This window comes from Acromyrmex echinatior, chromosome 10 (genome assembly GCF_024713525.1).
Source record: "Acromyrmex echinatior isolate Ae372 chromosome 10, ASM2471352v2, whole genome shotgun sequence".
In the NCBI taxonomy this organism is placed as follows: Eukaryota; Metazoa; Arthropoda; class Insecta; order Hymenoptera; family Formicidae; genus Acromyrmex; species Acromyrmex echinatior.
In genome coordinates, this window is record NC_141861.1 from 3569711 (window position 1) to 3585987 (window position 16277).

At 42.3% G+C, this 16277-nt stretch overlaps 1 protein-coding gene across 16 annotated transcripts in view; it reads left to right on the top strand.

The window, feature by feature from the left end:
* The window catches only part of Eph (Eph receptor tyrosine kinase), a 107574-nt gene that overhangs the window by 39630 nt on the left and 51667 nt on the right, over positions 1–16277 (top strand). For 15 of the 16 annotated variants that reach the window (XM_087410752.1, XM_087410753.1, XM_087410757.1 and 12 more), the window contains one exon: positions 3332–4015. In XM_087410752.1, coding sequence (XP_087266878.1) covers positions 3886–4015 — 130 coding nt within the window. In that variant the 5' untranslated portion in view covers positions 3332–3885. Of the gene's footprint in view, positions 1–3331; positions 4016–16277 lie in introns of those variants that run through there. The other variant, XM_087410767.1, reaches the window with a different exon arrangement.

Sequence of the window (16277 nt, forward strand, 5' to 3'; positions counted from 1 at the left end):
CTTGAAAATCCGATTTCTTTTCTTTTATTATTTATATTTTATATAAAAATTATTGACGAAATGAAAAATTTCCTGCTGGAATGCGGTGTCTCTTAAAAAAATCTCTAAAAAATCCGTTAGATCAAGCGTATAATTCTATAAGATTGAGTGGCATGAATTAAGCGATAGGCTTCCGTTATGTGTGATATATCTTTACCTTCCTTGTAACATCGTAACAATCAAAGTACCATTCATCATGTTTCGAAGATACCGACAGACTTTCGTTCGGATAACAAACTTGTTCGAAATAAACTCCGTGAAACAGCAACGACGGGAAGCGTCTTAATCTGGATAAAAACGTCCAAGCTAAGCTGCATTGGCGAAAGTTTCCCGCGGGAGTTGGGTGCGAAGAGTGGTCGGAAGGTTCGTGGCGAATGGGGATGGAAACACGAACGCAACGTCACGAGACTGGAGGGGAGAGAGGGAGGTTTTTCACCTTGAAAGAAAGCAAGTGCACTCGAAGATATTCCGTAAGCCGAAGAGAGGCATTGTACATAGTATATATGTATCAGAGGCGCACTCTCAGTTGTGTCTCTCCCTCTTCTACCTTCCCCTTTTTGTGGGTTTGCGTCGATCCAACGGGCAAGTGTGTCGCGACTCGACTCGACGCGAAGCTCGTTGGAGGAGACACAGCATCGCATAGAGGCAAGGCTTAAAATTTTCACGAGCCACTCGAGTCGGAAGGCCTCCGCTGCCTCCCGAAATTTGCAATTTGGCAAATACCTACCTGGGTAGTGAGTATACGGAAAGAGGTCTGGTCCGGAAGAGGACGCGAGGCAAGATGGAGAGAGACAAAGAGGAAGAAAGAGAGGCCTTCGCTCATTGAAGGAGATCGCCAACCACCTACCTAGTGAACGATCCACGGGAGAGACAGAATGAATTCCCCGTCGTGTTTACGTCTACTTTTTGGAGGAAGGAAAAAGTAACCGGTAACGAGACGCGCGGGGATCGAACAAAGAGAAAAAAAATAGGAAATAGCTGCGTCTCAAAGGTATTCGCCTACAGGCAGTCATCCTTTTTTTTTCCTCTTCCATTGCCACTTCAATCTTTCTTTTTTCTTGAGACTTGTGCTTTCTCTTGAGACGAGCAGGGTTGTTTTCGGCAATTCTCTAGCGAATCTTGTAAAAAAAAATGAAAGAGAAGGCTGAATGGAAAAGAAGCACTACAGATATCTGTCGTTCCGAAGAGGAAGTCGTTTTCAAGTTGGAAATAGCGAAATAGAAAGGACGATGGAGGAGACTCGAGAGCGGCGTTCTCGGATAGAAGGAGGACATCTTAAATTTTTGACGAGATCACTTGGGCAATGGCAACTGCAGAAAACGAGTGGTACCTGCAGTAGCTGGTTGGTAGCCGAGCTAGGAGGCGCTGTCCACCAAGCTGAACTGAGCTGATCGGAGTCGAGTAACAGCAGCGGCGGCGGCGTTTCACTGAAGTCTGCAATTTTGCGGATGCATCTTGGCTGACCTGACTAGAGTCTGAGAGAAGGGGAAGAAGTGAGAGAAGGTCTTTGCCCGCTTTAGAAGAACTAAAGCGTATATATACCTACCGCCGCTCTCTTTCTCTTTCTGTCTCTCCTCTGTCATCCTCCCTCCTCACTTCTTTCTTCTTCCTATCTTTCTTTTATACACTTGTTTGACATGCACTCGCTCTCTTTCACCCCTTTATATTTCGGCACTCTAGAATTGCGTTCCTACTTCGATCTTCACGCCCGCGCTTTCTTGCACGCGGCACCCTCTGTCTTTCCTCCTCTGTCTTGTTTCTCTCGTTTTGTCGAAGAATGGCGAGACGCCGGCCAGACCCTAGGGCCTACCAAAGCGAAAGCAAAAGACGCAGTTGGTCGAAAAGGGATGGTTGATGCTTCGCCTCCCCCCCTCCTCTCTTTCTCTCTCTCTTCCCCTTTCTGTTTCTCTCTTCCTATCGTGTTGCGTTCTCTACCAGCGTGAGAGAAAGACGGAGATCGAAGATGGTGGAAGCGAGAGGGAGATGGATATACGCATGGTATTGATCCTGGAACCCCTTGCTCTCCCGTCTCGCCTTATCCCAACACCCTTCCACTATCGTGATGAACCCCAAAGTTTTGTACAGGGCTTTCGTCCCTTTTCCTATTTCTTTTATCCCCTCGCTGTTTTCGTACTCTCTCCTTACTAGCACTATTTTCTTTTCCACGATAATTGGCCGTTAGAGAATAATGAATTCCGGTCGGTGCCACTGAAACCCTTCACAAATGTGAGTTAACCTTGAACTCGAGATATGTCATCCGGTTTACTTTCTTTCTCTTATACATATGACACATTTTTCTCGCCAGTTTGTTAGACCTAGGCTGCAGACCGATTTATGCTCACAACGCTCGTGAGTATCATTTGTCCTTGTTTAATATTTTATAAATAACAAAGATGAAATGATTCTTAAACATCATAAACGTAAATCGGATCTATAGATAAGTAAATCCAAGGTATTTTTAGGGGAACAATGCGGAATAATAGGAATGATGCGCAATTCATTTCTTAAACTTTTTTATACATTAACATTTAGTACTTTCTCTCTCTTCTTCCCACTTTTTTATTATTATATTTTCAATTATATTTTCAATTATTTAAACTTCTTTTTGTATACATTAAAATTTTCTAAAATTAAATATATAATATAAATCATTTCCCCTAAATCGAATAATTATCACTATTAAACTTAACTCTATTACCTTCTCACATACTCTAAAAATCAAATAATAAATCAAATAAAACTCCACCTCCCCTGAAATATAATATATATAATTATTAAAATATTTACTATAAGCAACTCTACTATTATCAATAAAATCAACATATGTTTATATATTAATAATATTAATATCAAAGAAATTAAAAAAACTTGAGTTGTAAACTATAATATCTAAAAAAATATCTTATTTAATGTAATTTTATTGTTACACGGATTATCATAAATTTTCTACACATGATGTCAAGAATTGCAATGCATTATTTGACTTGCAATGTCAATATATTAAAAAAAAAATGAAAATATTTTGCATAGATCAGCAACATCGTAGATAAAGCAATACCTTCCTCAACGAGAATTATGAAAATGATATGGTGCCTTTCAAAGATGCCATTAGAAGATTATTAGAAAAAACAAACCAACTGGTTTTGCTTTTTTATTCATATGAGATAAAAACGATGTTGCTTGTCTACATATACGATGTCCTTGGAAGTAAAGGAAGGTACAAATAATACGCAAGTAGAAAAAATAGTATTTTTATATTTTAATTAACATGAATTATCTTTATTTCTTTCAGATGCAGCAATCAGTAAAATGCCGTAGTAGAGCTGTAAAACATCGTATCACCATGTAAAACGAACAAAAAATATCGATCCCCGTTTACTATTAAAAGAAGCTACGCACTATAGATGAAGCAAGACGATAGTTCTGTGATATAAACTATTGGGCAATATTATACATTTATAACGTTATCACACACAGTCTCCTTTTTGAGACAAGAAATATCGAAGAACGTGTGATTGCTATTGCTGTGTCATCAGTCCGTTGGAATAATTCTAAAGATAAATAAGAGCGGCCGTCGGAGCGATAAGCTGGAGCATAAGCGGGCAGGGAAAGTAGTGGCCGGTGAGGAAGGCGGAGGTGGTGGTGCCGACGAAGAGGGTGGAGGAATCCGGCGGTGGCAATCAGTGGCTGCCGTGACGCGCAAGACGACGCGACGCAAAGCGCAAGGGGAGGTATGAGGAGGCGAGAGTGACGACGCTGGCCGGTGTGCTGCATCCTCTCGCACGGATCGTGAGAGGACCGGCGGCCGTCCACCGCGACAGCAGTGGGGCCCACACGGCGATAAGAATGGCCCCCTTCAATATGGCGGGCGTAGCAGGCCTCCTAGCCACCTGCGCCGCCGTTGCTGCTTCCGCTGCCCACCTTCTGCCGTTGCTGCTGTTACTAATCTGCCCGCGAGGGACCCAGGCGGAACAAGGTAAGCGCTCGTTCATCCATTCGCTCGTTCGTGTTCGTTCAGTTCTCTATTCTCTTCTTCATTACCTTCTTCTGCCTGTATCTATCTACGTAGGGCTAATCAAGCTGAGATGATAGTCCACAGCGACACCTCAGGTCGCGATACATCGCGTCCGATTGCCACTCTCGGATGTATACTTAGCCAGATGTATCGGCTATCGGGTTAGGTAGGATCCAAAGCAGTTAGTTAACCGCCCGCACTGCTGTTGCCACATGATCGACCGATCCGTCGATTGTCTCGAGAAGGCGGAGTTCTTCGATGATCGCTTATCGTCAACTCGAATCGCGGATAACTTAATTATCTTCGCGTCTACTAAAGCTACCTCTTTTAATCTGGAAATTAAAATACTTTTTGATCTCGTCGATCGTTGCGTTTTATTAGGAGAAACAATTTGGTGTTAGTATCCTCAATTATCCGCGAAGAACTTTGTTTAAAGTAAATTAAGGTTGTGTGGAAATAATTGTAACGTGATATTACTAAAATAAATTAATGTGAATTAATTAATTGCGAAAAAGATCTTAGGACGACTATAGTAATAGTCATTTTATATATCTATTGTCTAGATTGCGAAGTTTGCACGCTATTCTATTAATATAAAAATGATGACAGTCCCAATAGTACACATTTCACAATTCTAGAGTTTCTTATCAAAATAAAAAAAATTGCATCTTTAAAATTATAAAATAAAGAAATGAAAAAAATTATTATTGCTTTTTTGAAAATTAGTAAGACGCCGTATTAACTTCACAAACACTTCTTTGTCCTGATCTGAAACATTGGGCCTTCTTTCGACTAACGGAGAAGCGAACGTAAGAGACACGTTAGTTCGCATCAAGTCGACATTTCCTGACGCTCCGGTCGTAATTTCGCGGCACGGCACGGCGCGGCGGCCGCGTGATTTATTGCACGGAGACGAATACGAAAGGAAGAGAGAGAGAGAGAGAGAGAGAGAGAGAGAGAGAGAGAGAGAGAGAGAGAGAGAGAGAAAAGAAAGAAAGAAAGACCAAATTGCCACGACACTAATTGCGTACGCGCCGCTATACACACGTCTATCCTAGCGACCGATCAGCGGCAGCTATGAGTTCCTCATTTACTGTAACTCATATTAGATCGTTATTTTATATAATTCGCCTGCTTCTTTTTTTTTCGTCTCTTTGCAGTCTCGTGAGAGAAAAGTCTCTAGTTCTTATTTAACATCTCTTTTAATATTGTGATATATATACGCTGCAACATAAGGACTGAAGAGATTGTTTTTATATTAGCAAAAACTTTTACGTGTGTTTAATATTCTTCATAAAAGAACGATATTTTGCTAAAGTATCTAAAGAAGTTAGATGCAGATCTGAAAATAATTTCGTTGGATCATCAAAATAATTACGTTGGAATCTCAAGCAATGCCGCAAAAACTTTTGACATTCTGGCAAGCACCAGTTTTTGAACGTTCTACATAATTCTTTGGATAGCTAAATCTTTAGGTACTTCATCAAAATCGTTCTTTTATAATCTGACGACCTCTTATTCTTATATATTCCTCTCAAACTCATTTTATTCTATTCCAAGTATATTCAGATGAAAACGAGGGGAAGAAATTTTAGATCCACTTACATTAATTAAGTTCTTTGTTTCTCTTCTGTCCTTAATCGCGATATAATTCCTCGTCGCATTGAGATTCACGGTAACGCATTTTTAATTTTCTTTTTCTTCGCTCCTCCCTTTTTTTCCTTCTTACGAGCACCAAGTCGGTGTCTCGAGGCGATGGATGTTGTTTGCTCGGATAAAGGATTCTTCTGTGTGCACTGCCCTCGTCCCGATCGTTGCGAACGTGATTTAACGGAGCCAAGATTGGCCTTCCAGTCCCATTATGCGTTTCTGAAGATCATCCACACGGGCTACCCGGAACGTTTTCCATATTTTAACTGAAAAAAAGCTTGGCGCCTCGGGCATCTCGATGGCTCGCCCTCTCCGCGGTCTCTCTCATTCTCTCCTTTCGTAGAGGGGAATAACGATAATTTCGTAATGCGGACCAATCTTCCGAATTGCAAGATCATCCGAGGTGCCGGTAGTTAGCGTTCAGGGATTAAAAGGGGATCGTTTCGTCGCGCTTTTGGGGACGGTCGGCGCGGCTCGAGAGACGTAGAGACGCCTTCACGAACTCGACCAGCAAACTCGCGGCGCCCCGCCTTATTTCGTACAGTGTGGTTTTGGAGCGTTTATGTAAAATAAAATGCACACGAACGGGTTGAAACCCCCTCCGATTATGAGCGGGGAATTTAAACACTAGAAATTAGTGGAAAATGGAATAATAGACCTTCTCACGTTGAATTAGTCCTCTCCTTCTTTCCTCCTAATATTTATTACATATTTTTGATGATTATAGGAGAAAAAAAGATTGAATTTCTTATATGATATAAAACATAATTTGTATCAATTTATAAATATTTTCTAAATTTGAATCAGTGGATAATCACACATCAGTCCACAATGATACCACTGGTAATCAGTGAATTCACAGTGAAATTTAATCAATGAAAAATCAATGTCATCTAGTTAATCTTATTTTAGTATATAAAATTTCAATGTATATAGTATTGAAACGTGCAAATATTGATGTTTTAATTATACACTACGCAAACACTTCCTTTCCTTTTAAATCGAATTTCACTGATTCAAATTCAGAGAATATATCTTGGATGTAAGTAGCCATCTTGTTCTTTATGTTTGACTAGATAATGATCAAGACTCTCCCCCGTTCGCGTATTCCTTGTTCTTGGCAAATTTCGGCTGTTTCAGTTTCGAGATCTTCAAATTACATTCTGCGCGATCGCGGCCACCGCGGACATAGCCGCAAGTTTCCCTGGCTGCCCCTCGGGAGTTCTTCTTCCCCTTCCGGTACGTAACGCGTTTAATGGAACTTACCAAGGATCCGTTCCCAGTGGACCGTGTCTGCCGATGGAGGCGGCTAACTTCGTTTCCCCCGACTCGCACGAAACGCGAGCTCCTCGTTATCCTTACCCCCACGATATCTTTACGCTTCCCGCTGCTCTTCTCTTTCGCCATCGCCGTCGCCGCTGCTGCTAACATTCGTGAACTTTATCCTTCGATCGCACTCGTGCGATCATTACCTTAGTTCCCGAACTTTACGAGCATGTGTGCAGCCGTTACTTTGAGAATATCGTTTGCTTCGAGAGCTCGCTCGCGAATTATCGGGACTTAAAATTTTTCATCAACGCGTGACATTTTGCGAGATCAAATTCCTAAACTGCTTACCGTGTAAAGTCTTGAATGAATGCACACGTTTCTTTAATCTGTCCTCTCGCTATATATGCCGATACATCGATTCAGATCGGCGATTATTTGGTTTTTTAACATTGGTGAAACACCCATAAATAAAGTTGTGTGATTATAGTATATTTATTTTCTAAAAATTAAAAACTTTTAAAATCTATATGATAATCTTTAAACGAAATAATAGAAGTATATACTTTATATTGAACACAAAAATGTTTAGGTCAGTATTTATGATCGATTCTTATATTTAGGTCTGTCTTAAGTATAATCTTAAGATGTCACGAACTAATTAGAGAGCCGTATTAGCTTCTTAAGACATTACTTGAGGTCTTGAAATAAGAACGAACTATGAAATTAGAGTTATTTTAGATTACTAATAATCTCTCGATTATACATAATTTAGCCGCGCTTTTTGTGCAAGTTCTTCCGAGTGCTTTCGAATTCTTTCGAGGATTTTAGACGAACCCAGTTCTGTAATACGGCAGTCGAAACTCAATTACTTTCTCGAAGCAAGGCCCACGAACGCTACGGTCCACTCGCGTTCCAAACTCATTTACTGCAGACGCGAGTCCATCGTTTTGCTCGCCGACGATGCGATCGCCGAGAGAACCGATGAAACCCTACCCAAGACTCGAAAACTTACTTTCATTCGATTCCATTGCACATTAGCGGACATTAGCCGAGAGCCGATGCGAAATCAGAAGTGGACGAAATCGAAATTGCGATAGACGAAAAAGTTTCCTTCCGTTCTTCTCTCCTACATTTCATTCCTCGCTAATTTCTCCGCTGACCTCTCCTTTACCTTAAATACATTAATCGCTACCTCGACGCAGTTCTTCTCGGTGAATTTCTCAAGAGATTGATTAAATTTTAACTAATCCCGGTATGAGCGATTTCTTTCATTAGCGAGTGATCTCTCGTCGTATAACGCGCAAGTTTCCAATGCTCTTTCGCAGGGTCTCACGCGTTTTCCAGGAATATAGGGAGACGGAGTGAGTTTTCTCCTCTTCGGCAGTAGTGAAGAAGAAGTTAGCGATTCCCCGGTGCAGGAGCGACATCGGGATATCGGGAGCAAGGAGCGGCGGTGACGGGCGGTAGCCGGGAACGGGTCTCGCGAGAGAGGCAGTCCTCTTCCCGTGCAAACTCGATTGCCTCCGCGAAAAGGCAGAAAGACTCGTTCGAGCTGCGCTCGTGGCCGTGCGAGAGCCCAGCTCGTCGCTTCTACTTCTTCCTCCTTTCTCATCCTTCTCTCATCCTTTCTCATTCCTTCTTTCTCTCCCATTCCTTGTTACCTCTCCTCTCTCTCTCTCTCTCTCTCTCTCTCTCTCGTTTCTTACTCTCTCAGGGCACGGTGAGTAAGAGACGCGGCAACGCCGCAGGAATGCCCCCGGCCAACCCACCGCATGCATACCTGTACAACCTACTACTCTGATCCTGGGCCCCGACTGTATACGAAGAAAGCCTGGCAGCATCCTATCGGTCCGACAAGGACGGAGTAGGACTTGTCCTCTATCGTCTGAGAAGTAAAGGGAAGAACGGGAGAGAGAGAGAGAGAGAGAGAGAGAGAAAAGGACGGTGCCTGGCTCTCTTCGTACACACGTGTATGTGAAGGTGGAAGTGAGGGCTTATGGTTCCGGTTCCCTCCCTCCCCCTCCCTCCCTTGTGTGCGTTGCCCATGCGCGAGGAAAAGATCACACGACGAATGTAGGCTATTCTCATTGACCGAACTCGACAGCGCTATGATATCGTCGTTCAAATGAGAGAGACATGGAAAGAGAGAGAGAGGAATTTGCGATAGTATCCCTCTAGATACATCGTAGCGAAAATGCATCTATCGCGAAATTGACCGTATTATCGACGTTCCTTTGCGCCATTATGCAGATTTGCAAAGTTAGCACGATATTCCATCAATATAAAATTATTCATGATATTTCCAGTAGCATTCTTTTTATAGTTCTATAGTAAAAATAAAAAAGACTTTCGCATTTTATATACTAAAAAAAGAACCAAAGTTGAAAAAGTAGCAGCCACAGTTGATACCGAAATTACTGCGAATTGATTTAGGTATCAATTAGAAAGAAACATAGGATGCTTGAAAAATTAATATATTCAAGCTATCAAATATCGTTATTGAAAACCTATCAACGTGGATACGACGTTTCACTTATATCGTTGGAGAATTGATTTGATCGATATCCATGGATAGACAGAGCGTTCGCGTTCGATCACACTGTCGGTCGATCTTCCAAATCGACTCTGTGGCGACCGAAAAAAACTTCATATTTTTAACTCGACGCTGTCGTATACTCTTTTCTCTGTCTCTCTCTCTCTCTCTCGTGAAATATCAATGCGATTTAAATATTCAATATCATTGGCGACGTGCAATATCTGCTCTCGGTGGCCCAAGCTGTGGCACAGGCCACAAAGGGACGATCCAGTACAACCTGCCAGAATAAAAATCAGTATTTTTTCATCCCGACGGTTTTTGTTTCGTCAGATGATTGGACGAAACCGCGCCCCTCTCGTTCTCGTCTCCCTCCCCCTTTTAATGCCAATCTTACTCCTATAAATACATCGGGTCGAGCTTTCCGCAGCTGGACCACCGCAATTTCGCTTCCGTTGAAAGGAAACCGTCATCGGTGGTCCCTTTGTCGCGCGTTTCCTCTTCGTAGATTTTCCAACGACGATGACGGCGAGATGCAGCTCGATCGCGCCGCAGAGACAAATAAACTTGTCAAACTCAGGGTGAAGCGGGAAAAACGTGCGCGCGAGAGTAAGAGAGACGCTATACGTGATAAATATATGTGTGTGCGTGTGTGTGTGCGTGTATGTTATATGTGTAAACGCGCTTTAAATGTATGCGCAACTTGGTGCAAAACGAGCATTGCGCGAGACGAAACGTGATATGCACGCACCGGGTACACGACTGAACATAAATTTTAATCACGGAGAAAAATCTCACAAGTGAGATGAAAGAAAAGAGAGGAGAAGGAAGGACGTCAGTTAAGAAGAGGAAGAGACAGGTATAGAGATATATAGAGAAGTTAGGCATGCCGCCCAGTAAAACGCCTCGAATAGCGGGGCCTGAAGTACGCCAACGACGAACGATTTGCGTTAGTCCCGTGTGTTACGTGTGTTTCCCCATTTCAGACGAGCAAGTATTCAAACCGGTATAATTTCCGTGAGCTCGAGAACTTCGATGCTGTAGGCCAGGAGTGTCAAGCTCGGTTCTTCAGCTTCAACATTTAAATTTGTTCATAATTGATTGCTAAATGCCTCGTTAATATGCATTCGCGATATAACGTTGCAGAAGAATAAAATATGTGCTGTAAATTGCAAATTTAATTTATACGTGGACAGTTTGATAAGTCGATGATTCTTTTTACTTTTTTTTTTAAATCAAAATTCTACTTACTTTTTAATACAGTCCTCTTCCTTTTATAAAGTCATCGACTTATCAAACTGTCCACGTAAGCAACTAAAGAAGAACTTGATGGAAAACTAAAAAAAATAAAAAAATTTGAGGATTAATTAAAAATTAAATAAACAACTTATAATCTCTAATTTATTCATAATATGTAAATCTTCTAAAGTTGATTGATTATTTGCTAGACAGCTTCAATATTGTTCTTTCACGTGATCCCTGCGAGGGTAAACTGATCTCGTAGAACTCATATTTTCAATAATTTTATTACGAAACGTGAGGAAGGCAGGTTTGCAATTTGTTGGGCAGACAATATCGCGAGGATCGAACGAGACGAATTGCTTCGGGAAAGTGGTGTGTATCGATGTATATATGCCCGATGCGCCCGGCATTTTATATAGGTATTTCACCCCCTGTTTTTACACCACCTCCCGCATATGCCGTCGTCTAACAGTGCGCTTTCGTTTCTTCTTCGTTGCGTCTCCCCACCCTTCCTCATCCCCATAAAGTCTCTCGAGGCGTCGCGACGAAGCGAGGGCGTGAGCGTCGGCTGGTTACATTTCCTAGCAGACCATTATTTCTCTCTTACACCTACGCGCGCGTGCGAACACGTCTCATCTGCACACATACACGCACACATATATGAATCGGCACGGTACACCGCGCGAGCTTCGGATATTTTCTCCCTTTTTGCCCCCGCTACTACATTACCTTTTCCGAGCAGCAGGGAGTTAGGAGTGTCTCGCTGCATATTAATGAAAAAATTTGTGACTTCCCTCCGTCATCCAGCAGCAGCAGCAGCAGCAGCAGCAGCAGCAGCAGCAGCAGCCGTTGCCGCAGCCGTCGCACCTGCGAAAAAAGGAAGAGTTGGAAAAAGAAACGAGTGATTTCTCACCGCTGTTGGATCCTCCATCTCTTCTCGCGACTGCGTCTATCCCTTTGAATATATGTCTCTTGCTCCTTTCGTACACGACCAGCGCCGTTATAATGATACCGTAAATAAGATATCTAGTACAGTAAGTACGAAGCTTTGTTTCGAAGCGAATAGTACTTGAACATGTACGACTAGAGTAAGGAAGACTGTAGAGTGTAGTGAGACTAGTCAGTTATATGCGTCAAATGAACAAGTTGACATTCTAAATAATTCATTCGCGTTTTCCAAGTTGGGTCTCTTAGCATCAAGATAAGCCTTGACTTATGTCGCGATGTATAGAATGATATTTCCTCTTCCGTATATCAAAAAAATGGGAGCAGTTCTTCATCAGCTGATCGAGATGAAAGCTCTGAGTTGAGGGCGACACATTGAATAGTATTAACGCGATATGCTGCAACTAACTAATAGCGATTTTCGAGTGCAATAAGTTTGAACCCAACTCGGGTTAATTCGAAAGTACCATGATCTCGTTCAATCAAAAATCAAAGTAGAGCATGTTACGTCATTAATTCGACTTGGGTTGGGTTCAACCACGCTGCACTCGAAAACGCTATAAGGTTCGGGTTCAGCGAATAAGCGGAACGGCTGGATCAGGCACGAAGGTCTCACGTGTATCGAAACGAGTTTGGCGTCGTGTATTCGTGCGAAACACGGTCAGGTGCTCGTAAGTGCATTTCTAAGACTGCGTAATAGCTGTTCCGTTTAGGTGGCGAGCCGGTTGCATTCGTGAACTCGCTTTTAACGCGAACGAAGCATTTAATGTCGCGCATGGTAATAAACGTTATCGTTATGAATTTAACGCGCGCGAGGGTACGAGAAAAACACCGAGGTTTCAAGATTTTAACACGGCCATGTTTCAAATTTCGCTAATCCGACTGTTACGTCGATCTTAACGCGTTAAAACTTCAGCTCGAGAAATGATCTACACAGCTCTACGCTCGTCTGCGTTATATTGTATACCATAAAACGCGTCGTTATCGTATCGATACTTTCTGTAAACTCTTAGATTACCGTACCAAGTTCCGAAATGTAACGTTTACCGTCTCGTTTATTTATTCGAGTAGGGTGCATTACAAGAAACTCTGTAATAGCTGCGTCAACGATATCATCGGCTATCGAATATCAAGACACTTTGAATGACCCGAGATTTGGACGTACTTTGACAAGATCGTTCGCCATTTCCATTGAGTGGACCACCGAGGTCACCGTCGATGGAACTCGACCGGTGATTCGAGGGAGAAATGAAACGAGATAACTTATGCGCGGCGCTGACTCAGGTTCCTCGTTATTTCGGATCGTGTCATAAAATCTCGGTCTTAACAACGCATGCGAGGATATACCCCACCCCGTAAGCGGGAATTGAAAGATTCCTGGGAACGTCGACCGGCTGAAAGAAAGAGAGGGAAAGGAAAGAGAAACCGCAAATATCTTCTTCGACCGCGAGAGCGAATGTTTTGCTAATGAACCCTCTCATCGCCCTCATCGTGCTGATTAACGACTCCTCGAACGAACCGACCAGCCTTCCCTGATCAATATTGCGTTTTTTTTTTAAGGAAATTACATCTGCGTGAATGGCCATCGCCGTGACTCAATCGAATCCCGCGATTCTATTTTATAATTATTTCTACGAATCGCCGGTGTCTTCGTCCATTCGAATCCACTCATTTCGAAGGCTGTTAATAAAATTCCATGTACCGCTATATATTAGTAAAAATCATGACATAGCGTTGCATTATTTATTGCACAAGACTTTTTGTTGCATGCAATTAAATAGCTTTTTGCAATTGGATATATCAAAGTGATAATCTTGATTTTTATCTGTTTCCCATTCCCAAGTTCTTGATTATATTCATTATCAGTGACATGCTAAAATAATTTATAAAGCAACTACTGTCTTCTGGGAACACATCGTACGATTAATCGAACATGTTTGTGGACTGAAGCTCGATTCGTCATCTGAATTCCAAGGATACGTTCTCCGACAAAGCGGATACTTTTATGGAAGGCGTTATATCGTGACGCGGAAGAATCAGTAGCATAAGGAACGAGGACAAAGAGAGGCGAAAGGAAAAAGCGGAAAAAAAAATTACATTCGCCATTGCTCGCCCATAAAAAAGAGCATAATGAGTGAACCGTTAATAAAATAATTATAATATTGGGAGCTTGCTAATAGATTCTGGGAACGCATTAACCGGTCTCCTTGTCTCTTCTCTCTCTCTCTCTCTCTCTCTCTCTCTCTCTCTCTCTCTCTCGATAAATCGTGCTCGCAGCGTGTATACCAAGCAAAGGAGAGAAACGCTTGTGCGTTTATGCATGCGTGCAAGACACGTGCAAAATCGTGGCACATCGCGATCGGGCACCAACCATGTACACACACACAGGTACGCTCGGATACACACAGATACACATGTAAATACTTGTGCGCATGTGGTAGCAGCCGCAGGAACGCTTCGACGTGTATCTAATATTCTCGGTATGTGAAAATTACCGAGCCGTATAAACTGTCGATCGGACAGGTGGCCGACAAATCGCGTTGAGGAAAATATACGAGGTGTCCCACGTTTTCCCCGCCCTGCCTTTCACGATCCTTCGACCTTATATATTCATTTGGAATATTTCTCGTTTATGGACAATTGTGACGATCGAGAATTATTTTTCCCCCTTCCCTCCCCCCCTCGGCGTTGTTGATTAAGCCGGATATATATGTGCCGATCGCGTCTCGTTCGCATGTGGGGATTATTGGTATGCGGGATTACTGACCCGCATAAATCTCGGATAAAAGCAGAGCGTCGCGACGCGGCATCGGGCAGCGGCAATTTTCCGATGATTTTCGTTGATCGCTTCGGCGAATCGACGATGCGGTAGAAAAATAATAAAGCGTAGGCGAGAGGAACGGGACGCGATGTGGCCCGCCCGATTCTAACGAGATATTTATCCTCTCTTTTTTTTTTTTGCCGGTCGCACCGGTGAGATCGCGCCGAGCCAATTAAAAAGAATAACGAGAAATATAATCGGTCGAATTGAAGTCGGTCCGGTTCGGCTCTTTCCCTCCCCTCTTTCGGTCCTCCTCAGGACAGAGGAGACGGTTTTTCGGAGACATTTAGATCGATTAATTTAATTATCGCGATCACGGCATAGGGATGCCTCCTTGTAGAGAATCACGCGGTAATTTACATAGTGATGTGAGATTCAGCAATTTGAAAAACCGGACCAGTGCGGTTGGCGCAAACACGGAAGAGACCGAATCACGCTGGCGTTCGACGAGAAATGATCAAGAACGACGCGAAATCAGGCTGAAGCATGTTGTCAAGCGCATTTATTTTTCTTCCCTGATGATGTGAACCTGGAAAGAGTGAGAAAGACAAAGAGATTGAAGGGACGATCGTACAGTTCACTTTGTCCGACGATCGTTTGGGACGATTAATTTGATTATCGCGGTCTGATAGCAATTTACATAGTAATACGCGACTTAATCCGCGAGAAAAAAAAAGAAAAGAGAAAGGAGTTTGGCAGAGAGACCGACGTGTATTGAACGGAGTAACGAATCAAGCAAAAGGAAGGGCGAAGAGAGAGAGACGTGACTCTCGTAGTCACTCGCCAAATCTTCCGCTTACACACGTCTCCTCGTTGTTTTAGATTAGAGAATTCGATTATCGCTGTCGCGTCTGGGACGGAAGGTTTCTATTCCAAAAAGCCTCACACGATGTGATTTACATGCTAATACAGAAACCGCTCTTTATCTCTCTCTCTCTCTCTCTCTCTCTCTCTCTCTCTCTCTCTCTCTCTCTCTCTCTCTCGTTCTCTCATGCACGCGCCGGCACGGGGGTCGTAAGATAAATTAAAGCCCGGTTTACACTACGAAGGCTGCATCGTCGCGGCTGCACGTATCATCCATCGTTAATACCCACCGAGAAAATTTATGAACGAATAAAGGATGATGAGGAAAGGGAGATGGTTCTTATTTATTTGGATTTGGTTAGTTGGACTACGACGCGCGGAAACAAATAAATATTTCGGTGAATTGGCCTTATCCCAACATAAATGATTGATACAACTTGGCTTCTGATTTTCTTTATTTCTTTTTCGTTTGCTAATCATTTACGTTTGTTCTTATTTATGGCGATACGTAAGCTAATTTACATTCAGAAAGTGAGAAATTCTAAAATATGAGAAATTTAGTCATTTAATATTGTCGCATTGTAATTCATTTTTGTCAATTTTTTTGTTTACTTCTTTTTACTTTATTACTTTTCATATATTACTCGTCTAATGGTTTCTTTCGTATCTTTTATCTGGATTTATGTAATTGCTTTTATGAGATCGTTTTTCTGTCACGTATGTTCACATGAATTTTTAGAAGGTCCATCTTTAAATATTAATAAGCGCTTCTCTCTTTCTTCTTCTCTTTTTTTATCAAAAACATCAAGAAACGAGAAAGCGAAGAAAAAGAAAGAGAATTCGAGGAGAGAGACCATTGAGAAGAAAGATGGATAAGAGGGTGGGTTTGTGGGGAAGTGCCGGGGCGGAAACAAAAGAATAGGGGGATGTAACTTGAAAAGCACAATTGAAATTCAAGA